At 38.5% G+C, this 25,830-nt stretch overlaps 1 protein-coding gene across 8 annotated transcripts in view; it reads right to left on the reverse strand.

The window, feature by feature from the left end:
• CCSER2 (coiled-coil serine rich protein 2) overlaps positions 1 to 24,506 on the reverse strand; it is a 76,620-nt gene extending 52,114 nt beyond the window's left edge. For 2 of the 8 annotated variants that reach the window (XM_075505267.1, XM_075505272.1), the window contains exons 1-4: positions 23,568 to 23,672; positions 22,615 to 22,798; positions 8,054 to 9,527; positions 6,954 to 7,153 (exon numbers count right to left, since the gene is read on the reverse strand). In XM_075505267.1, the coding sequence (XP_075361382.1) occupies positions 6,954 to 7,153; positions 8,054 to 9,488 (1,635 nt within the window). In that variant the 5' untranslated portion in view covers positions 9,489 to 9,527; positions 22,615 to 22,798; positions 23,568 to 23,672. Of the gene's footprint in view, positions 1 to 6,953; positions 7,157 to 8,053; positions 9,528 to 22,614; positions 22,799 to 23,567; positions 23,674 to 24,334 lie in introns of those variants that run through there. The other 6 variants (XM_075505264.1, XM_075505269.1, XM_075505270.1 and 3 more) reach the window with 5 other exon arrangements.
• Positions 24,507 to 25,830: the final 1,324 nt, after the last annotated feature.

Here is a 25,830-nt window from a genome sequence, read left to right on the forward strand (position 1 = left end):
TTTTTAATGCTGTCCTCTGCTTTGAGAAAGATCTTTATTATTCTTTGCTGAACCACAAATGTATCAATAATGTAATACATACTGATGATAACACCAAGTATTACTATTCATTTTTAATTAATCCATCATTCTAAAAATAGACAAATACGGCTTCATAAGACTCACTCAAGGTCACAAAGTGTGACAGATGAGTAGTTGGGATATCTTTACTCATAGATCATTGAACTATTTTCTATACTAATAGCAAGTACATTCAATCTATCGGGGAACAAAAACATTTGGTTGATTCTCCTTCACTGGGAAAAAAAGAAAGAGCTGAATGGAGCGCAAGTCTTTCCTGACTGGAACATCTTTGCTAATGGAGAATTTTAATATCAACTTGCAGACAGAAAAGCAAATACAAGAATGGGGAGAAAAAAGCCCGAGATGTTGGAAATCTAGGGGTTTCAGTAATGGATTACGTAAAGATACCACGAAAATCTAAATAAATTTAAGAGTCTTTGTTTCAATAATAAAATTTTATATATATATATATGCTTCCATATGAAAATGCAGATTTTACATCAAAGCTGTTGTTTAACTTTTACATTTACTTTCAGCGTCTTAAAATCTTAAGACACTTGGCAGCATGAAAAGCAGAAAAAAAGAATCAAATTTCAACTAGCTCATTAGATGGAAACTGCTTTTTATGTGTGCTTCTTGTAATTAGCTTGCACCTGAAGGGCTCATTTCAAGGCTGCTCTTTTTAGAAAGTTATAGCAAAGAAGAAATTTCTGTGTCAAGAAAAGATACATACTTAGTTTCACTACACCCTGTTAAATGGATGAAAGTGAAGCGCAAGACCTTATGAATATTCTGTACTGAATGCCTCAATAAATCAACCACTGCTTATTATAAAAAACTTCATAAGAATGCAACTCCATTTTCAGTATACTACTTAAATTGCGTCCAAGTCTGTAAACATTGCTTTTAATTCAGAAAGGTTTTGTGGTGAAAATGCTTCCAATGGCTGTTATATAGTGCTGCTAGCACAGTATGGAGACTCAATATTTACTTGTTTGGAATTAGCATTGTACTGTTTCCAAAATAATTTCAGCACTTCTATCATAGTATTACATAGTTCCATCAAAAAACCCACACTGGGCAAGAGATATCTTATCTCAAATGGTAACCTCTAAGGGATTCACACTTCATAAAACTCTCCAAATACTACATTAAAAACAATCCTTATATATCTGAATAGCTGTTTTATTCCATACTTTTACACTATCTTAAGCTTACTTGCACTTGTATTTTTAGTACAACTGTAACAAAACAGTCCAAAAATTTAAAAAGCCCAGCTTCTCATAGAACAAGAACTATGGCTTTGGCATTAACGTCCTGAATAGAATGTACAACTAAAGAAAGGAAGATGGGTAGAAGACAATACCTAGAACACTTCACTCTACAGAAGTGAGCGTACTAGAAATACACACATCACAAGTCTGAATTCACATATTACTCATTTGAGAAATCAAACTGGTAATTTAAAGCTTACCATAAAGTCATTTTGAGAAGTGAATTATTAAAAAAGTTAAGGTAATTAACACTAAATTACTTGTACATAACTAAACCACTGCAAGAAATTAGTGATTGAACTAAACAATGCTATTTTAGCAAGATTATTTTCTCTTTCTAAGAAATAGAGCATATTTCAGCGTATTTCACTGTGAGTACCTATGCCTCTCGAACCAGAAAGCACTCTGCCCAGTCTCAAAAACTAATTCAGAATTGCCCTTTCCCAAGTTTCAAACACAAAGGGAAGAAAAAAAAAAAAAAAAAGTCTTAGAAGATTTCAAAAATTACCTAGGAAGAAGAGAAAAATGTAACTACTTCACACTGTGGCTAAAATTCTGGCCACATGTCAATACATGACAAAACAGATTCATTCCAGTGAGATTCAGATTTCATCCCAAGAGCAATTAAATTCTCAGTAAAGCAGCTAAAACCCATCTGTCTCTTCAAGCAAGATTTCAATTATTATTCCATAATCCTATATCTTTATAATTACATTGATGCTCACTCTGTATATACCCAAAATACTGGCTTTATTTCTTTCAGTAAAAATTAACATAGCACAAACATTCATATTCTTAACTAGGCCTACAGTATAAAGGGGTCAGAGGACTCGATCTCTTTTGTTTTTCTAAGATAGGGTCTTGATATGACCTGATAATAGAGAACACACATAAAAGTTTCCTGTCTAAACCTATTTGCCCAAATGAAATTGCTTTAAAAGAAAAAAAAAAAAAACCACAAGAACACAAAAACACTCCCACACCACAACAATTTGTTCTCTAGAGTCTTAAAGAAAGAAAGAAAGAAACCAAAGCTAGTGGAGTATTTTCAGTTTGAATTTTTACTTCTTGCAGACTATTATGCACTAGAATATCATAGCGTCTTTAAAAAAAGCACATACCTCAGAACAATACACACAACAACAACTGTATTATCTATCCTATTCTTAATGTAAATAAGAACTTTGACTTTCCAAAAATATTCAAAGCTTTACTCTGAACAAACACATATTAAAGCTTATGTTTCTCATGCATCTACTTAATACAATGGACAGGAGAAAATAAAACAGCTCAAACCTTGCTACAGCAAAAGAGTGCTTCATCATCAGTTAAGCAAAGGAGTGATGAGACTCCAGTTAGGATGCATGTTTTAGACTACATTGCTTATACGCATGTTAAACAGTATTTCCAGACAAAAACTAATGAAAGCAAAAGTGTAGCAAGGCTGATATACTAGACTACAGTCCAAGTTCTCATTCCAAGAAATAGGAAAAAGAAAACCATTTGTTTCCTGTACTCTGAAGTAAAATGACTTCAATCCTAAGCAGCTATTTCAAAGATCATTGTAGAAATCAGACATTCAGTCCTTCAGATGTGTAACAACCAGACTTCTATTGAGCGAATGCTAACCTTCTCAGCTGCTAACTGAATAGGCACAAGCAAGGAAAATACTAATACCATCTCCCCCTCCAATGAAACAGAATTCATCTATAGGAACTAAGAACTCTTAAAAAATCTTGGTTTCAGCTTAGCTCTGTAAATTGTACAGTTTTTTTGTTTAATGAAGACAGTTACATTACAATCATGAGCACCATTCAAATCTAGAGACACAGGAAATGTGTAGATCCACATTAAGGTTTGTTGTTTGGTTTTCTGGTGGGTTTTTTTTCCCCCTTTTTGTAATCTGACTCTTAATTTTGCTTGCAAGGCTTTTTTGTTTTTACATAATTGTGATCTAAGATTAATTTATAAATACTCACTCAGCAGCAGTGAAATGAAGAGACATTTTAATTATAACCCTTAACTTGGTCCCTGACCTAAAGCTAGCTAGCAACAGAACTGCTGAAAGCCTGTATTAAAAAAAAAAAAAAAAAAAAAAAATCAAAATAAAAACCAAAACAAACAAGAAAAACACAAATAAAACACAGCACAAGTTGTACCTCACAGCTTTCTGCCATGAAACAGTAAAGCAGCTAGGTGTTAAAGTAGGTAGCTGAAACACACAACATGAGCAAACAGTACAGCTGAACATTAAATGAGAATATATAGACACAAATATTGTCTATGTTGCTAATTTACAGAGCCATCACAACTGCTCTAAGCATCAGTCTACTCACACAGAATTGAGCAGAAATAGCACCAGGTTTGTTGCTTAGCAGCAAAGACCAATTGTTGAAAGGAGTATAAGGAATACCAATGAAATGAATGCTTAAAAACTCAAAGGGAGTTCAATTCTTAGAATGTTAACCAATTGATTTGTTGCCTTCAAAACTGGAAATGAAACAAAAGTAGGGATAGTGAAATAAATTATTTTCTATTACACAATTAAAGAATAAAAACATTTTCATGCTGACAAGGTCTCAAAAAAAAATGCATGTCCTACTTAGCTGTAAGTCCCCATGGCATCATCTTATGGGAGGATATTTAGATTTGTGTAACTTTCAAACCTCCAACACTGGATTGCACCTTTTTTCCATAGCTGTTGGCTCAGTTAGTGAAGAACAGAAGGGCTGTCCTAAAAGATGTCAAATTTATTTTATTTTTTTCCCCTATGTCCTTAAAACCAAGCTCTACTGAGACTAGCACAGATAACTGCTTTTCTTCTCCCAAAAAAGGAACAAAAAGATTGAGTAGCCAGCAAGTTCCTTCCATTGTCTTCCTATTCTGGTTTCCATTCCAGAAGCCTAGTTAAAATTCCCTCTGCAAAAGTTGCCTTTTCAAAGATGGTCAAAACACTTCTAATCTAAGATCACCCAATTAGAGCTGTACTGTCATCTATAGAAGTAGTTTAGGAATTTAATATTTGTTGATACTAAGGATGATACAGCTTAAAAGACTAACAATACAACAGCAGGATGGAAATAATAATAAAAAAAAAAGGTGAATTTTGCACTAAACACTACCAGTTACTCACCATCTAACTACCTGAATTGTTATTCAGCTAAGTTGCTTCTATTCACCCCAGCACCAACTATATGCTTTAGAGATCTCCCTGGAAATATTAATTCCAAGGGGCAGTCAGGCTGGCATTAGCTCAAGCACTCAAAATTCTTAAATCTGACTCTTATCAATTCAACTTTGACACACAAATATTAACTGCTTTTACCCTCACCGCACTAGAGGATAGAAACCGCATAATTTGATCACATACCTCCCAGCAATCAAAACATCTGATGTGCTGACTAATCACAACAATTATTCTCAACGCCTTCAGTTCTATTTTTTTAACCTGTCTTTATACTCATTGCCTGCAGAGAAAAGGAAAAACATGGAACAAAAGCTTACATTAACCTACCCAAGAACATAATTCTTCAGAAATCATGAAAAACTGTATCAGAAATTCTTCTGCATCTTCAGATTAAAAACGATCAGTGTTTAATCTTTAGGCTAAAGAAATAAAATATATCATGCTTTCTACCAAAAACAAGCACAGGGAAAAAACACAAACAAAATAACACCACTAAAAGGCAATTCAACAAACATTTCAGAGCTACAATTTCCCCTCAAAAACCAAGCTGACTGAAAATACATTTCTGCCTTGTAAAAATAAAAGATGTATTACTGATGTTGCTCTCATTTAAGATAAAAATTCACAGTACAGTAAGCACTGTAATTCTGGAACAGCACTAACATGATAAAAATCAAAATGGGTAGAAAACACACACCTTCCTGGATTCAAAAGTAAGTCTTACTTATAACCTCCTCCTTTCTCCACTTCCTCAAAACCTAGGAAGTTCATTCTGCTATTTTGAAGTCCTCTCTAAAAGCTATTTACTTTCAATAAAGGAAGAAATAAACCAAAGTAGTGAACAAAGATATCGAAAGCTTCTAATGTACCTCTGCTCCACAAGGCTTACAACAGCTTCTGTCAATCAAACATTGATTGACAATCAATTCATACAGATACACAAATTAATGCATAGAGGTCACATGTATCAAAAACCTAGACAGATAGTCCAAAAGCATGGGAAAGTAGTGTCTTTTGTTTGTTTGATAAATTACACTGTATGTATCAAAAATATCTAATCTTAAAATTTATGAAGGACAAAGTTCAAGAACTTCCTTTTTTTCTTGGCATGTGCATGCATGTGTCTAGGGAAAAGAGTGTTTTTGCAGTGGCCTACATTAAACTTTTTTGTCCCCTATAAACATCAATAAAACTACAAAGCTTATACTGGAAAAAGTCTCAAACCGCTTTTCCAAGCTGGCCACAATTACCACGAAAAGCTAATAACCATTTCTAAACTCTTTTAAGCACTACATCCCAACATCATAATTTAAGACAAAGAGCAAACATTACCACAAGCAGCTGAAAATATATCAGGAATTCATATGTAGTTACACATAAAAATATAATTACATAGCTATGCTAAATTTTCAGGAGAAACCTCTGCTGTTCTGCTCTCGGGCTAGAGCAGACAACCCTAATAAAATTACAAATCAAAGTCTGAGTAGGTGCCACAAACCCTATCAAAGTCCAAAACTGGTATCTACATTACTAAATTGGCAGTGGTGACACAGTATCTAACATGCCTTAAACACACGAAGCATGACACATTGATTATACCAAATTCTTTTTGTTAGAAGTTCTGATTGTCAGTATCATGTTAATAAGATCTGAGTTGCTTAATTCAAAGGACTGTTCAGATAAATGAATATGAACAGTGAAAGGGGATGGAGGACAGACAACATCTTCCTCAAGCCCACAGAAATCCCAATGTTGGCTCCCTGACCTCAGCTGGAGGCTCACAGCATTGCAACAACTCTCCACCCATTCTTTAGATTGAATGATGTTTCTTGCACATCAGTTTTAAGTTTAGCAACAAGAAAAAGGTTGTTATGCACCTTGTGTATTGCATTTGAGACATAAGAGTCCTGCTACAGTGAGCTACTGTCTGGCATCTACCTTAAAGATTCTGTGCTTGAACAAACTGAGAAATCAAAATAAACTTCAGTTCAAAAGGGTACTATAGGTATACAGTATAGAAACAAGACAATGGATCAAGTCAGATAGGCGATAGCTATTTTCTTGCTTTTTCACTCCTAGGTTTAGAGATTGGTATGAGATACTTAACCTATCATTTGCAGAAATTAATTACTTTATTCTTTATGAGCACTACTGTGAGATTGCCTAAGGAAGGATCTGTTCTATCCTAACTTGAGAAGGAGGAAAAAAAAAAAAAAGGTGTGTGTAAACAGCCTAATCAAGGTCACCTGTCCAGAAACAGGAGTTCCTAATTCCTAAACAAGAAGTTTCTAAAAGCTATCAATCAACTACAGAGGAAAGAGGAAACCATTATCAAGGAAAAAATAAGTTAATTCTGTTTTTAAAATATACTTAATAAGCAATAAACTCAAAACACTATAATTATGCAACTTATGTATATAAATACATACTATGCTGTTCATTTCTGAAGATTCATAACTTCCACATGGATGAACACTTCCAATAGGTTCCAACCCTTCTTCATCCCACATATATGTGCCATCAGAGCTGTCAGATGGAGAAAGCTCAAAAGAGGACCCAGCTCTGTAATTCATCTCTGGAGAAATCACATTCTCAGCAGTATGCTTTGTGCTTTCACTGTTGTCATCCACTGCTTAAAGAAAACAGGAATAGTCAAGATTCCAAAAACAATCTAATATGCCAAAAATAAAAATTAAGATGTGTATTATTGGTGCATTAACTTTTCTGAAACAGTACTGTTAACAGAAATATCTGAAAGCATTCTACATTATTGTTCACTCATCCTAGAGGGGAAAAAAGCTGAAGCTGGTTTGGTAGCTACAACTAAGTGTCCTTCCAACCTACATCTTTGCTAGCCTTTTACATTGCACTAATTCACTCATCATGAAAGCTACTTTCTAGAATTCTGTATCTTTTTAACATATTAGAAGGTGGGTCCAAAATTAGATTCTTTGGATCCAATCTTTCAAATGTAACTTCTCTCAAAACAAGCATGTACTATGAGAAGCCCATCAGAGACTTGAAAACGTGGCTTTTAAAAACATCTCCTGTCTCTTCCACTAATTTTTAAAGAATTAATATAGCATGCCTGTGGAAAAAACAAAAAAACACTGACATTCGTACTTATAATTTAACTAATTAGACACCCTACACTTATTCCCTATACTTAAGAGTGGTTACAGCTGTCCTCTGCCTACTGAGGGCGGGGGGGAGGCAAGGGGAAAGATCACCAGTCCAGAGAAATGAATGGCAAAGCAAGGATATGAGGAATCCCCCAACCCTACCACAAGCATGGTTAAAGGAGGTATCCTGCATTCTTATCCCAAAGAAAGAGAGTTCTTCAAAGTCATGCCTCGGAAAGATAACTATCATGCAGAAAAAGCACTGTAAGAAAATAAGTGGGCTAGCATAGAGCCAAGCTCTATTCTGAGACAATTCACAACAATGGGCAATTATATAAAATGACTTAGAGTTACAGAATCTTGATTTAGTACCTAAAATTTCAAACAGAACATAACAAAGCATTTACCAGATACGTTTATATCAAGCCAGTCATCAGCATTACAGCGAGATCCTCCACTTTCCTTGAGAGAAGTGAACGGCTCGATGGATGTTATGCTCCTGTGCTCTAACTCTTGAAGACAGCTCTCCTTTTGCTGTATTTGTATAGTTCTGTTTGGGTCTTCTATATCTATGAAATCATCACTGAAGTCTTCACTCAAATCATTTTTTTCAGAAGATGACAAAGAAGATATAGATATTTCATCTCCATCATCACTCATACACATTACTTTTGACCCATGTTTTCCCATACTCTCATGCAGGCCCTCATCAGATTCTGTTCTTTGAGCATTGCTCTCTATAATACTGTTTTTCTCAATTGCTCGATTAATATTTGTTGAAATTTCAGAGTTCTCCATGATGCACGTGTCAGGAGTTGTACTTTTGCTGCCATCCACAACAATACTTCCAGCAAATCGCTGCCTGGTAGGCTTCAGCAGAGAAGGCCGACTTAATCTGTATCCAAAAGAAGGTGCTGACCCAGATCCATTTGACAGAGGGGGCTTCTTTGAACAAGGAGCCGACATACCAGAGTAGGGTCTGGTAAATCCATACTTCACAGGTTCATTTCCATTGGGTACATCCAACTGACGTGCATTTCTTGACAACAAAGTTGACCTCTGAGATGTCCTGGCAGCTAGATTTTGACTATAAGGCCTTGTAAGATCCACAGCTTTATTAAAGGAATGTGACCTGGTTAAAGATGCAGTGGGAAGGAAAGAATTCTGAATGGAATGTGAAAAACTTTGTGATCTTACCATTTTTTCACAGGAAAAAGCCTTGCTACTATCTGTAGATTGTGCCAGGCTTTCTCCTGAACTTGTTGTTGTGGCACTGGAATTAGCTCTAGGTCTCTGCAAACCTACCACCGGCCTATTTCCATAAAATCCATTTAAATGTGATTTTGGAGCACTGAGTCCAGAATATGAGGTCCTTCCTGACAGAGTACCTTTGGCGAATTTTGCTGAACTAGAGAGTCCAGACAAAGACTTTGGGTTTAATTCCTCAGTAGAAGGTACAAACATATTGGTTTGCTTTGCTGCTTTTGATGCAACCGAAGCAGTACTGTTCAAACCCACCCTGAGCACATCATTACTCAATGCTCCTTGAGATTGAGAATACTTCTCAGAATCGATTAATTTTTCGTTACAGTTATGTTTAGAGTTGGTCTCTCTCTCATTTTGATCGTGAAGTTGGTATTTATTTGATTTTTTCCAGTTGAAAGAAAAGGAAGACATACGAACAGTGCCATTGTGCTTGCCAAAATTTTTGCCACCGTTATTCCCTGCTAAACTAACAGCCGTCCCATTTGGCATAGGTTGCAAGACACTTCCTAAAGTTTTCGTTCCATATTTCGGTAGCCTGGAAACCAAGGATGTCCTGATTTGATTTTTTTCTTCCATGAGCTATTGGGTACATTGGTCCTTACAGGGTGCTTGAATCTAAAGAAAAGAAAGAATATATTAGATTTGAATCAACCACATGTTAATTAACAATTTCATATACATTTGCATCTATATTTACTACATTCCTGTGCCTAACTATACCATGATGGTACAGAGTAACTCTCACAAATTTTGTGAACTCCAGAGAAATACCTGTCACCAGCAGTTATTTGGCAGTAATGTTATTCACACTTCCCTACCCCAACTTTCATTCTCTAGATAAACTGCCTTTTTTTTTTCCTTCCTTTTGAAATCTATAAAATAAGCTGAAAAAAGGGTTCGGGTTTTTTTTTCCATTTACCTATTCTGAGCAGCAAACTGAATTTTTCAACTGTATTGCAATTAATAATTACATACTGAAGACTTCATATTTAAAAAAATCCCACAAATTGAACATAGCACAAACCTGTGGTCAGCAATGTAAAACTGCAAAAACTATAATATAAAATCTGACTAAAAGCTAATTTTTTGAATTTTTTTTCTTTTTTCAGTTTCCCCAATGTCTATGTTATGAGATATAAAATAATCACTCTTCACCCACCTTCACCACAGCATTTTTTTCCCAGATCTTATTGATATCCCTAATTCAAGATGAAAATTCCTAATCATTTTTTCCCCCCTCTTTGTATGGAAACTGTAGCCTATTTTGGTCATCATCTTATTCATGTACAAGACTTGAGGTACAGGGCAACAGTTGCCTAAGGTCAGTGTTAGTAAGTGAATTCAAAAGTTTTACTTCTGTGCAGTGATACATGAACACATAACCCTAGCTATAAAAGTATGAGATAAAAAGATAATTATAGCATTCATGCATTCCCTTGTATCTTGAATTGCAGTCCCATCCACCTGATTTGCAATATAGGGGACTCCACTACAGTCTTTAATAAAGATCTGTTGTATCTCAACTTATAGTCATGTCATTTTGGTCTATTTTACATCACACTTATTTTATAAAGCCATATCTGCTTTACAGACATATCTTTGCCCCAAAAATTTTTGCCTTGACAAGTCCGATCTCCTTGCTTTGATATACTGCTTTTTGTTTCTTCCACACTCATCCACATATCTATCCTACTATTTGGACAACTAACTATGTCTGTATCACCCTTTTGTACAGCATTTAGTCTGTTGTTTTTCCTGGCTATACAATATGAACAGCTTGTCTAAATGCTATTATTAAAGACTTGCAGTTCATACAATAAGGCCTTGAGAAGCCTCCAAGCTTCAATGTTGCATCTTAAGACAAGGTTTACTCTAGTGTTAAATTCTGTATTCGCAAGACTAGGTTTCTGTTCTTTCAAGCCAGTTGTAACAGGATATCTTGCTTTTGCTAGCCTGGATTATATGTTTTCATCAGTTCCACCTGCTGGTCTTACAATGGTGTCAAGACACAGAATTTCAGTCATTCATATGTTATTCCCTGAAACTATTATCCGTGTTTCTCTTTTCACAGACCTACACACAGCTAGCAGGACTGAAAAAAACCATGAAAATTTTAGAACCATGGCAATCATGATGAGAATCAACACATAGCAAGTAACATTATACTTATTCAAGGTACAGGAAATATCTTGTGTAACCACAGCAAGCATTACCTTAAAGTGACTCACTCCCCATGTTGCAAGAGCTCACTAAGAAACACTTAAGATAAAATCAAAGTGGCATTAAATTAATGCAAACTGAAGTACCCTTAGGATTTTGTAAATCAATAGAATGCCCCAGAGCTGTACTACTGGAAGTAGATCTACATTAAAAAGATACAAAGAGAAACACTCAGAGACATGGCTTTTTAGGGGTTCCTAACCTAGTGAAAATATCAGAATCCACATCCTACAACTGGTAGAGCTCATGTCTATTTAGAAACACACAAATCCAGAGTTTTCAAATACTACGTGAATTCTTGCACACTGGAGACATAACCCTCACCTAGGCATACAAAGAAGCACACAACTATTTCCCTCCAGCAACAGCAAAACATTTAACTCATTATGCATAATACGTGCCTGCACATGGATTTAGGTGTCTAATGTTAGACTTATCTCAAAACCACTATGACCAACACCACCTACTAAGAAAAGCATTCACAGCATCCCATGTATCTATACCCATAAAAAAGAAACTTGCCTACAGTGTACCTGTATACTTTGCAAGTGAAAAAATCATTATGCTTTAATATCAGTTGCAAACCTCGAAGATACTTACTTTATGTCAAATATATACAGTAAAGGCAATAAAGTATACCTTTTTTTAAAAAAATAATAACTCCTTGCATAAAAAATAGCCTTTAACACCATGATGCATTCATTGACCACAAGCATCATACTGCAGATCCATCAAAAGATATCCCAACTCTAACAAAAAGGCTCAAGTCTCGTAAAGAAATCTTCCAAATTAAAAAACTTAAATTAGAAAGCTGCTAATTTAACTTCATGCTTTATGGATAATTCCCTTTTCACATCTGTCTACCATCTCTTAGGTGACTGCAAAATTTAAATGAGGCCATTTAATGAGATTACTTTAATCCTCCATCAAGTGCTGCAAATTAAACTTGAAAAGACGACCTTTCAGTTCTCTAGAAAGGGTGCCTGCTCATTTATCCTTAATTAGGGAACGACAAAATATTATCTTTAAGAAAACTGTACTGATTGCTTAAAATACTTCAGATAATTAAATTAAAAGACTGCCTACAAGCAATACTTGCCTGTGTTTTGTTAGCTACATAACTAACTACTGTGTTACCTTTTCAATTTTAGGTTGCATTTGTTTGCTTGAAATACAATGCCATCAAAAAAAAAACCCACAACAACCCACTGAAACAAAACTTAACAGTATCATGTTTGACAGATGTTACTTTTCCCAGAAAATGGAAAATTTTCTCATGACATTCTCTTGCACATCCTCAGTCTTAACATGCATTTACTACTAGAAATTACATTACCCTAAAAATGAAATTCCCTTATCAAGAAGCATAGTACCTGCAAGTTATACTATGATTTCTGCATCCCATGAAACTCAGATTCAATACTATTTAGGTCGTATTCCGCTGTGTTATAAAGAAATCCAAAGTATTTTTAGACTTCTCCAATTTATGGATTTTTTAAAGCAGACATTTGGGCAAACTAGCTTTATGTGCTTTGCCTTGGGAAATACATTATCTAGAGCACACAAGCCTAATCGGGAATTAAACTAATTACAAAGAGCCTAGTCTTACATAATGATCCAGGGAAAAGGAATTAAAACTTACAAACCCTCTCTGAAGTATAATCTGAATTAACTGAAAAGCTGCTACATCCTTACCTTCAAGGATATTCAAGATCCTGGTGATAAGCAAAAGGATATTCATTCTCACTCTCCTTTGTGCTTTCTGTATAGGATTATTTACACCTCAAGATCCTCTGATGTTACTTTTGACTAGCAAACACAACATTCACTTTTACTTCATTCACAGTCTGTTTCAACAACACCAGGAAGACAGTTGCCTATATATTAGCTTCTCAGCAAAGTTTGGTTTTGCATCTGAGACTCTGTCCTGCATGCTGTGGAATGATTAATACAGCAGAAGACAGCTTAAGGTTCATACATTTCAATGTTTGGGCACCTTTAAAGTATTGCGATCCCTATGACCCATGCCATCAGAGAGCTACTAGCATTTTCAAGTTCCAAACAGATTACTGAGTGGGACCAAATTCTCCTCCTATTGTCATAGCAGTGTGGAATAAATGTCTGCCAGATGAAACATATCTGACAGACTGGTGACAGACAAGAGCAATTCTGCAGAACTATTGGTATGCCAACAGTTTCAGATGTATGTTTCATTCTTCTTCTCAATTTTAAGACCAACTAAGTAAGAAACAGAAATACCGAGTAGCAAACTTAAGATGCTTTTCTTAGAGCAACTTCCTTCCCAGTGTGAAGAATTTTTTTTCTTGAGGCAGAGATAAATGTAAGTGTGTGTAACAGGATTGTGCTGGAAAACCAAGATAGTCAACACCTCCTCGCTGCTTCTGGATAACAAAAATGGTACTTTCCTGCAGGTCTGCAAGAAGCTGGCAGCTACAGTGGTACACAAGCTTCTTACCTACCCAGAAACATTATCTCCATTGGTGTTTGTATATCAGCAAACACCAATTATTAATCAGTCAATCTTTTTGGTATTTGGTGTGGGCAGACTGGCAGAACAACTGCTATGAAACCCTGTGAATAAATGACTTATTCATATTTCTGCCATCATGTGCCGGATGTTACTGAAGCCAATGAAGTTTAATGACCACGTTTGCCAAGCCAGACCTTATACTCCTATTATTCGCCTTCCACAGAAGGCCTAAGAATTAAGACATTATCTAATTCTACTTGTTCAGCTCAGTGACAGGTGATCTGAAGCAGCAGTTTACCAATATTCATGCATATTTATCTTGCCAGCTCTACAGTGCTAAAATTTCCAGGGACCTTCATTCTTTCTCCTAGAAAACAAAAGCATGTTTCTAGTATACAAACAGCATGGACAGGAAGGTGAGAACATTCCTCCTATGGTAACCTAAATTATCTCCTCTAGTGAAAAGCTTCCTTGGCCACAGCATTACGTTAGCACAGAGAAAAGAACTGTTAACTACTGCCCAAGCAGTGGAGAAAATGAGTGAAGCATACCCTCGGGAACTGAAGAGCAAATGGCAGGCAATGAACAGATGGCTTGAGGCAGTCACAATCTACCACCTTAAGTAACAATTATATCCTGTTTCCTGCACCACACTTCTAACAGGAAAGCCCTGCTGAAATCTGAGACACAAGACCAGCTCTTCTACAGACATACTTCCAGATAGCGGCTCCTAACTTCCCACTGATTTTCACAATAACTAAGATGCCCTCCACACACACACACAAAAAAAAAAAAGATACAAACTTGCCAATTTGAAAGATTGTAGTCTACTTCTAAGTATCTTCTGGTGAATCGAGATATACCGCATGGCCTTTGTGAATTTAAGTGCACATCTATTTCGACTCTGTCCACTGTGCGTGGCTTATAAAAACAACCTCTGTACACCTCTAGGTTTTAACACCACAGCTCCTATTTATTTATTTCTTTTTCTATTCAGGACACACAGAATGCAGATCTTTTCACCACTGATACATGGTGAAACTTAAGCATAACTTAAGAACTATTTTTCTTAAAAATGTAATTAAAAATGCATTAGGGCAGTTATGTGAAAATATCTTATTTCCACTAGTGTAGGGAGGTACAGAATGACGTAAGCGAAAAATCACAGAGGCCCCTGCAACAGAAGCAAAAGGCTTCTTCAGCAATTATTTAGGAACACTGCAGGATGGGTAGCACGGTTGCAAGTCACTTTTCAGCTTTAAGAGGACCATGGGAGCTTAACAGAATGAAAGAAATTGGCAGGAGATCTAGCTAGCAACACCTGCTCTGAGCAGAACAAGCCCTGAGGAATTAAAGACGATGAATGCTAAGGAAATTGTGCATGTTGTATGAATTAAATTGAATCAGAATACAACTAGAAATTCTGATGACTCCGAGACCGAACTTCTGAGTATTTACAACTGTCCTGTATTCTTTTGTGTTATTTACAGACCGGTTCCAGCTCAATCAAAAAAGCCTTCTCTCAGCTCCAAGATCCAACAAGATTTATCAGCTCTGCAGTAAAATCCTCCAAGACTTCCTTCCTCCTCCTGCCTTCAGTGTCTCTGAAACACCACTGTTCTTGAATCAATGCTCAATGTCTCACGAAGGCATCCATGAATTTTAGTGTCTCTCCCTTTACTATGTCCAAACTTCACAGTGATTAATAGTAGCACCCCTGACAGTCTGCCTTTTGAAGGTACCATAGCCATGAAGTATGGTAAGAAATTCCAAGACGCTTAATGTTTATTATTCTGTTTCTCTGAAATAATTTTGTTATTCTGTGTTTGAAGTTGTGAGATTCTTTTCTGTTCTTTCTTCCTCCCTCACACTTAGGTATGCTGATGTTCTATCCACTTGTAAAGTTTGATCTATCAAACACCAAGAAAACCAGTTATTCAAGCCGCTGTTGTGCTGAATTTTATTTACTGTCCATCAGAATGCACTAGGTCAAGGAATATAAGCAGAGCGTGATATATGAATAGAGATAGTGAATAGCGATAAAGGAAGGAGAGAACAAGAAAGACATCCTGAAGAGATTGGGGCTTCTGTATTTCTAACACTGAACAGTATCTTTAGTCAATACAGCAAAAAGATATAACATTCCTTGCAATCTTTAAAAGCATTGTACTTATTCATCAGAATACAGTTTCTTAATGCTTTGTAAGGCTAGAGGACACAAGCACTTACTGCAGAGAAAGAAATAGGGAAACGCAGCTCTATTTTGTAAAAGAAAGCTACCAGAATACTTTCAGAACCAAAAACTCCATTCACATCCCTTAGGGCCACACTCTCAATTCACTCTGCCATTAATGCTATTTACATTGACCATCAGGCACCTCAAGGAAGAAGAAAAGGGCTAAGTGCTACCTGCCCAGAAATGTATGCTTTGTAATAGTTGCCCACTTATGCTTTGTGTATTAGTAAAATAGAGACTATACATTTTAAACACCCATTTTTTACATCAGACCTTACCAAAAGGTTAAAACAACACAGGATTTGAGTTGTCATAAAACCCTTAAGATTTTATCGAAAAAATGGCATGCAAATTTTAACTAAAAGTAAGACCTTTGCTAAGGTTTCTCTAATAGGTAAATTTGCCCCGATTTTTGGCATTCTTACAACATGACTAAGGCAGAGGGCAGTCAAAGTCCAGATGCTTAGCCAGCTGCAGCAAGGGAGGAGCTTCAGGACAAAGAAAAGAAGATGGAAGAAGACACTTGGGGGTAGAGATATATTACTCCCAATACAAGAGAATATCAGGGCTTGCAAAAAAGAAGAAATAAACTTGAAATAGTGCACTTCCACATTCCTCTTAAATGTTAATACAGGTTATCATAGTTCATTCAAAAACAAGACGTGAAATGCAATTACACTTACTCTTTTCTGCATTAGTGCTGACAGCCTAATTGTTCTCAGGGACAGAGGTCAGCTAACAAGTGGAATAAAGCATTGCAGGGGCACAACTCCTCTCTGAAGCTGCCAATCATGTGATGCATCCTCTTGGAGGAAGTCATCAATTCCCTTCTTCAAAAGATCTACTCTTCTTGCCACAGTAGAGATAAAACATAGGTCTACTCTGACTTTGTCAAAAGTCTGGAAAATGCCTTCAGTAAGAACTAAAGGTGGCTCAAACACGTATGGAAGTTGGGTTTTCCTTAGGTTTGCTTTTGTGCACTCTTCCAATCACTCATCCAAATGTAGCAGTCGTACCTTGTTAAACCTGAACTAGCGATGTCAACTCTGTACCTGCAGATAATAAACACCATGCACTTCCTGCATAACCAACTCTCCAAAACACAAGATACAGGACATAGTAAGGCTTTCACTGGAAATCCAGAGAACACAAGGCACAGCTGATAGAAACACTACATTAAGTGTGCTTACCCCAAGAAGAGCTTTGAAGGCATTGTAACAAGCAGATGGGATACATTGTGATAAATCAGAAGCAGAAACAATTGACATAATGATGAGCGATATACCTAGCTCTAATGCAGAAACACTCCTGCTAGAAATAATTAAATTATGTGGACTACTTCATTTCTTATGTTACACAAGGAACGGTCTTCTGTCCTGTGAACAGAACAAATTCAACAGATTCAACCTTAGTGAGCGAGTCAAGTAGACCAAGCTTCTTCAGCAGGGTAGCTTAACAGCTCTTAAACTGCAAAAGATGTATTGTTCTCAAAATTTTTGTTGGTGAAGAGATACAAAGAGTCTTTATTTGCTTCAATTCTTTGATGGCATTATTGAGTTTAAATTGTTACCAAATTTCCAAAGATAATAAACAGAAAGGGGAAAACCGAACTAGGAAGAGACACACACTATCTGTCTGCCTTACAGATCTAATGCTCTGCCACCTAAAGACAAAGTCATATGGCTACAAAGAAGAAAAGAGCTAAACTATCATATTACTCAAGCATTATTTCCCACATACACAGAAGTACTGAGACTATACAGCACATTTATATCTAGGTTACTCTCTTGTGCTGTCTTAACACTCGCTTGTATTTGGCAAGATTTCTATCCTGGAAGAGAATCCATAATTTTGTATATGTATATGTACGTGTACATACATATTCAAAAAACTCTGATCTTTCCCATTTGATGAAGATAGCTGCCTTTCAGAAAAGTTTTAAAGCTGACATCACTGTTTATATCATTAAATTCAAATTAAAATTAAATTTTATGCTGTAGTTAAGATTGACTGAATAATCCAAAACAATCGCAGTCTAGAATCCAAGCTTTCTAGAAGTTAAATGGTGGATCTCAATCTCTCCTTTAAAAAATTTTGTGATTACATCAGCATCAAAGCAACTGACAGCAGAAACAGGCCACTGCTTTTGCTGATGGTATTATTCTTTCAGCAACAGCATTTCATGTTGATGATTTCAATTTTTCTGAATTTATTCTTACAAAACACATGAATCTGAGTTCAGACATAAAAGCAATGTCATTCTGCAAACAAGCAGGAATTACCTGCTATTTTCTGGCAAATACTTCACTTAGAAATAGAGGAGCCTCCCTTTTCCCTCAGAACTATCCACTGTCACCAAATAATTCAAACACAACACACCACTCCTGTCTCTAACTCTACTAGGAGATACTTCACCATTGCTTCAGTAACAAACTAAAGAGTCAGCTTCCAGCTACTGTTTTCTGCTACTTTGGTAACGCATGCTACCTGGAGCAGGATTTTCTTGCTGATAAGAACAGGCAGGCTGGGAGCCAAGTGAAACTTTGAATACAACTGATTATAAATGGAAATATCCGTTTCTAGACTGCCAGCTTGTCCATCCTACTCCTCTAGTTTGTTTATTCATCCGACATCTTCTCCATATAAGAACACCCAGCTGTCTTGAGCTAAAACCCTCTTATGGTGGTACAAACAGATATTATTCAATATATTTTTGTATTGATTATATAATGACTAACGACAGAAACAATACTACCCACCTGAACCACTGCTGAACAGTTTATCTATGTAGGTATCTTAAGATTAACAATTCCCATTAGTTTAAATCTGCAACAAGGCTGTGCTTACCACCAATAGAGGTAAGCCAATATATAAGATTTTTTTTTTTCCCCCTCCAGTCACACATGCTCATTCTTTCTACTGCTGCCTGAATAAGAATTCTAGTTATAGGTTAAGCTGAATGACAAGCAGAGATAATTGAGGGAAACTACATGAAAGAGAGCAAGTGAACCCTGGCTAAGCTTGAAATATGATATAAAACATAATATTTCCCTGGGTTTGGATCATGGCAATTCAACTGTCCAGATTCAATTCTCCAGCTCAGCCATACAGTTGAGCAGTCAATCTTATTTTAAAGGCGATGAATAAAAAGTCACATTGTCTCCTGTGGTAGCCTTAAAAAAAAAAACGCAGTGGGAAGAGGATGAACAGGGCAAGCATAGAATGTGACTTGCGCAACCTTCAACTCCTTTCAATTCATAGGATTTCTTGAATTTGATGTAGTTTGTTTAGGAACCCTCCACAGATCTCTTCTCCACTATCTTGTCCAACCTGTCCTTGAGCCCTCAAACTTTTTCCATCCATGACTGCCTTCAGCAAGGAGTTCCAGAGCTCTCCTAATAATTCTTTTAAAGATTATTTCATTGCCTTGTACAGATTCCTGAGGAAAACTACTTGTAAACTCCCTACACTGCAAGAACTGGCCACTGATTTCTGCTCTCCTTGCTAGCAAACATACCAGTTATATTGATCGGTTTGTTTCATATCTATGTGCTTTCAAGAAGATAGTAGATTACTTGTAGTCTTTGAAGTGAAGTTTGACTTCTCTTCAACATCCACTCTTAACCAAAAATACTGCAGCCATATACTGGCGTATTATAGCTTTCTGTTGAAACTTGCTTATTTTTGAACCACATCTTCAAAGTGCCACTTTCTTGCTACTGAATTTCATTTCACTAGTGCTGGACACTTACAGCTTCTGTCTATGATTTGATGGCTATAAATCAGTTCCCAATCACAAAACCAAACTCTCTAAAAATATTCCAGTATCAAACAACTTTGCAAGTTTGCCACAGCGTAACAAATATCAATATGTTTTTAACCACAGACTGGCAGCCTTCTCTAAGTATTTTAAAGTGTGTTTTATATTTTCTTACTGATTTTCCAATACATTAACACAAACAGCTATATCTGAATGTATCTTTCAAGGTCAGTTTTCTACAATGTAGAAGACACAGATAGTTGTTATCTCCTCATACATTGGCAATTAAAAAACCCAAAAGGATTCTCAAATAAACTGACAAGTGTAACTTGTTACCATTAACAGTTTGTCCACAGGATCAGTTTCTCCCACATTAGCTTACAGAATTACACAGAGACACTCATCTATGCTCACATTTTACTTAAATTCAAAGGAAGCTGATACATATAATTTGTTTTGTTTAATCAACATCTCAAATTTATTCATGGTAATGTGTCACTTTTATAAACTACCATTTCAGAGAGCTTTCATGACTGAAAGACTTACGCAAAGAGGGATTAGATTTTTTCTTTTTTTTTTTAACTCTGTTTACTGATGGACAAGGCTATGCAGGATGAAAGATTCTGCTCCTTTCCTCAAGCCTCCTGCTACTAACAGCCGTAGCTTTGGCTTTGCCAAGCTTCCACCTATGCAAGTTTGCCTTACTGAGATAAAGGTTAGCTTCCCCAAAATGACCAAAAATTCTGATCAACGAGTCTATGTAATAATTTCATCATGTAAGACCAGAAAAAACGCATTTATGTAAAACTTATCTTTAATATGATTCACAAAAAAAACATGAGTTGAAGTATCATACAAATTCACATTGTAGTGAGAACCTCAGTATGTATCTAGAAGAGACTCTTGAATCTCCATCTCAAAGTACACATGATACTATTGAGTCAAGAGAACCCAGGATATTCAGTTCTCCCATGACACGCTGCTTAACTTCTGCTGTGTGTGTCACAAGCAATCTGGGCTAATTAGGCTAAAAGCATGAGTTCTTTTGCTTGAGGGAATAAATTCAGAAATTGTTTGCAATTTAAGGGTTATTCCAGATCTATAACTTGTTCAACCACCACATAAAAGTAAAACCTTATCAGCTATTTTCCTCTGGCTAAGAAGCCAAGACTCCTTGCAGTGAGAACCTTGCCAACATTAACCATACTTCTGCTTCAATCAAAGCCATTAAAATGCACTCTGCAGAAGACTACCTCAACTCATCACAGACTAAGTGCTCATGAAAATCCCAACAATCTGTAGCGAAAAAGGCATTTTACTGAGAACTTGTGACACCAGTTCCCCATGTGACCAGGGATAAGCATCCCCCACCCTGAGAAGACTGTCTTGCTTCACTTACAACAGGATACTATCAGCAGAACTGCTCCAGCTGAACCCTCCCTTTAGCATAGATAGAGAATAGCTAGCGAGCAAAGTACAGATCTCTGCAAATCAAGCTACTTTTGATGAAGGAGGAAAGAATATTCTCAGAATGTCTTCCAAAATGCACCTATTTGATAGAAGTTTAAGAGTGAGCTGGAATATGCAACCCAGAGGTACGAAGAAATGCAAAGACCTACACTGGCTAGCTAAACATCGTATTTGGAATAATTATTTTAATGCTGTTGGGATTTTGTTGTAACATCCATGTGTTCAGGTATCCAGAGATTTACATAAGCTTTTTTTATTGCTCCAACTGAAACACAATACACGATTTTAAACCTAATTATCAAAAGCACCATTAGTATTTTGTTCTTCCTGGTATCCCTGTTGGCAAGGAATTTAACCCTGCCTGAAAGCTTCTAATTAAGAAGATGATGCTGCTGTTTACACTTCCAAATAGTGGCTAAAAAAGAACACCACAACCACTGCTGCAACTGGCTACCTTTTATTCCTTCATCTCTCTTCCATTTTCAGAGACTCGCACTTTCTAACAATTTTAGGCAAACAATGTTCATCTGAAGACTGATGGCATCATGGCTTTATATCTAGAGAGCCAGTGCCAACACTTCTTTGTAACTGGTTTATTCCAAATAACCAATCCCTCTGAAAGAATGATCAGGTCCAAGAGTAATAGGTTTTACTCCAGCGAGCTTTTACATGAACAGTTCCATTAAACAGGATTATTCATTAGTATAACAATACATTAAATGAGATCATTATGTTAATTGAGATGCTTAGTCTTCATTTTTTTCTACACTCATATATATTACTACTTCAGTTCAAAAACACAAGGTGTTATAGTGGTCAAAAATATAAGATATAGAAATCTTCTAAGCCTGAAACATTTCTACTGTTTAAATAGCTTTACAATTAGAAGACAATACTCAGCAGTTTTTGGAGCCCAAATGTTGAGATTTCTACAATGAAAAGTACTAACTGTGAGCAAAGATTAAACTTTGACTTTAAAAACATTTTTTTCTACTACAAGTTGTATATTCATGTAGATCCTTGGACAAGATCTAGGTAGCTGGTTATTACTAACGTTCCATTTGTTAGGCATTCACCTCTTCAGCTTGGAGGCATTAAATTTGAAATGGGCCCACAGAATTTAGAGTTATGTGATCATCACAGACATGGGAAAATACCTGCCAAATTTCACTCGGTATCACCAAAACCCATAAATATTTACTGCCTCATACTAACATGATGAAGAGTTTTGCATTTTCAACTACTCCAGAAGAGATATTTTTAAAGTTTCGGAGAACACTTAAAGTGGTTCTCAGTTATAAGAATATAACAAAACAAACCCCTAGATCCAGCTTCATTTTGCTTTAATACCTTCATAACGAAAAATTCTGTTCTGCATCAAATTGAGGCTCAAAGCCCACAAACACCAGAACAAACCTGCTATGAATATGAAGCACCAATCCTACGAGTTGAACCAACTCCCCTGAAAACTGGTAAGCATCTTTATATGACGTACCAGAGTGAGTACCAGATCTACAATCCTTACCTTAAATTGTTGTCTGGCCTGGACACTAATGCTCTGCTACAGCATAAATTTCCCGTTCATTTTTGCTTTCTTTAACTGAAGAAAAACAGCTTGACTTCCTCCAACTCAAAGTCAAAGGCTGAAGTTGCCTACGTTTCATTGCGTGTCAAAGTACATTTGACAGAACACGATGTTACAGCGGGCTCTGCATGATGAAAGCAAAGTCTTGGTGTCATTAAAGCAAAATCATCATAACGTACATAACATTCCCTTGTTGTTATAAGCGAAATCTGAACAGATTATAGCTAAAGTAGATATTCCACCATTATTTTTTTTAAACTGTTGTCTTTGAACAACCACATACTGGATGCTTTTGCTTCTTCCCCTCTTCGGAGCTACAAAGAGATCTTTGCAACCAGCGCCTTCAGCAGCTGTTTCCTAATATACCTGCAGGTACGTCCCAACAAACAGAGAATTAAAAGACGCATAAACCACTGCAAAGCAAGAACCGACGGAGGAACACAGCGACGGGCCTGCCATGCCAGATTGCCTTCAACCTCCCGGAGCAGCGCAGCTGACTATGCCGAGCACAAGCCCCGGACACCGCCAGCCGAGCTGGCACTGCTGCAAGCACCCTGCCAGCTGGGGGAGGCCACACCTGTGGCACGGCTCGCAGCCAGCGGCACTGCGGGAGCCTCAGCTGACATTCAGGCCGCCCCAAAGGTGAAGGCTGCCCCACCCGCCCCGCCCTCCCCCAGCCTCCCGCGGCCTGCGTGGCCGGTGATGCCGCAGCATCCCCCGGCCGAGGCGGCGACCCCAGCCGAGGCGGGAGGGCGGCTGCGGCGCGGGGGGAGCGGGCGACGGCCGCTCCCCCCTCGCCGCCGGCAAGGGGACCCCCAGGAGCGCGGCCCACCGCGAGTGGAAGGGGGGAGAGCGAGGGGCTGGCGCGCCCCCCCCGCCGCCGCCGCACTCACCGCCGGGCCGGGCACAGGCCGGCGCCGTCCCCTCCTCGGGCAGGGCCGCGGCGCTCTGCGCCCTCAGGTACCGGCCGCCAGCCGACCCGCCCCTCCCCTGCTCGCCCCGCCCCGCCCCGCCCGGCCCGCGGTGGGAGGGCCGGCGCGCGCGGCCCCGCTGCGCATGCCCCGGGAACGGCGCCGGGAACGGCGCGGGCCGCCTGCCCACGCCCCTCCGCGCCCCTCGGCTCACCCTGACGTCAGCGCAGCCGGCGCGCGCCTGACCGTTGGGCCCCGCCCCGCCCGTCGCCCGTTAGGCGCCGCGCGCGCGCATTCTCCTTCCAACGGCTCTTCTCGCGCGGAGGCGGGGTGGCGGGGGGAGGGGGGCGGACGGGAGCGCGGGCGCTCATGGCGGCTGCTCGGCCAATTTAGCCGCTCCGCAAGCACGCAGCGTCCCGCTGGCCGGGCCCTGGGCTGCCCGCGGGAACCGCCACAGCCCCCGCCTCCCCTTCGCTCGCTCCTCGGCGTGACGCGGCAGAGGCCGGCACCCTGGTCCGCTAACGACACGGCGCCTCACCCGTGCCCGCCGGCCTGGCTGGCTGCAGGGCGGCCTTGGCACTGTGTCATGCCAGGCTGTCATGAGGCCTGCAGGCCCGCTGGCCACATCTTCCAGTCTGCCCTAACAACTAATGAGACCATTGACCGATGCAAATAAAAATTTAGTTGTTACAAGTGTTAGGGAAATAGGCCTGCAAGTGTCCTGGCTCGGGGACGTAGAGAGTACTCACAGGGGAAGGAGGCCTCACAGATGTCTCAGCTATGTGAAAGGCCTGGAAGGACTCTTGCAGGCAACAGCAAGATGCAAATCCACGGGAGACCAGGCTTTCTCCATGCTGGTGCTCATGGAAGGACTTACGAGTTTCCTCAAATTTTCTGCCTGTGCCAGGAATCGGAAGGCACGGACAGAATACCAAAAACTTATGCAAGCTGCAGGAAGTTATTTGCCTGTGGTTACGTGAGATGGTTCAGGGTCATTTCACTGACTCAGTATTTATACACCAATGCTTTTCCTAGCCGCCTGCATGCTTGTGTGGGGCCTGTGTTTCTGCATCTCCCGTGGTTTGGGGTCTTCATGTATGTGTTAGTCTTATATTTCAGCATCTGTATTGCTGTGCTTCAACTTCAGATTTTCAAAGTTTAATTTTTCTCAAAAGTTTTGACCCCCAATATTTCTAAATTTCTGCCTGCCTGCTTCGCCAGGCCTCCCAGAGGATGAAAGCCGTGCAGTAGCTTCAAGCTATGTTCATGTAGAAAAAATCCCGCCCTGTAATTGATAAGCGCCATTTGCCGCAGCCCCTTGACTAGGAGTTGGGCACGCTGCCAGGGTGTAAGACCTGCTTACAGATGTCAGCCCAGGCACTGCAAGTGCCTCCTCACCTTTCTAGACGTAGGGCGTGAAGACTCCAGTACATTTGCCCCATAGATAGCAGAAAGGCCTTTTTTTAAAAAATAACGAACAACAACTGAAGCTTTTGTATGTCTTTTTGCCTGAACTTAAATGTACCGGCTACGTTAATGCATTTATTCTTAGAACAATCTGAAGCATAATTACTCCCCTGTGGTACAGGAAGCGAAAAAAAAAGCAAGCAGAGAGAGATTAAATCGCTTGCGCAAAGCTAAAGAGATAGGAAAACCAGGAAATGAACTCAGATTTCCTGAGTCAGGCGTCATTGCTTTAACCACACAGTCATCCTTTCTTTCAGTCATTCTCAGCTTCTAAGCATTTGTGTAAACATCAACTGCATTAGCATAGATTTGATTTTTCCCTACTTTGTTCATCAGAACGACTTCACTGTTCCCACTGAAATTTCTTCCAACTAACTTTCTTCTCCTTTTCCTTCACAAAAGTAAAAGAAATTATATTACAGACTCACTGGGAGGGTGAAACGATATTACAGACTCACTGGGAGGGTCTTAAATTTCCCACTGCCTTTCTGCAGGCACTGGCAGGTATTTCTTCAACCCCAACACAAAGCAAGTGTGGAGCTTCCATGATGGATCTCTTGGGCACAGTACCCAAATGCACAGTGAACGAGATGAGGGAACAAATGGTTCCCTGTCATTACACTTTTCAGCTAGATCAGAGGACTAGGAACGCTTCTACCCAACACAAAGGAGGCACAAAACCTATGTGTATGGACCTGGAAGTGGTGGTATAACCACCTTTTTTAACTGCAGCTCATACTTCTATTATCTGAAATGATTATGAAACAAAGGTCTAAAA

Source organism: Mycteria americana, chromosome 6 (assembly GCF_035582795.1).
Source record: "Mycteria americana isolate JAX WOST 10 ecotype Jacksonville Zoo and Gardens chromosome 6, USCA_MyAme_1.0, whole genome shotgun sequence".
In the NCBI taxonomy this organism is placed as follows: Eukaryota; Metazoa; Chordata; class Aves; order Ciconiiformes; family Ciconiidae; genus Mycteria; species Mycteria americana.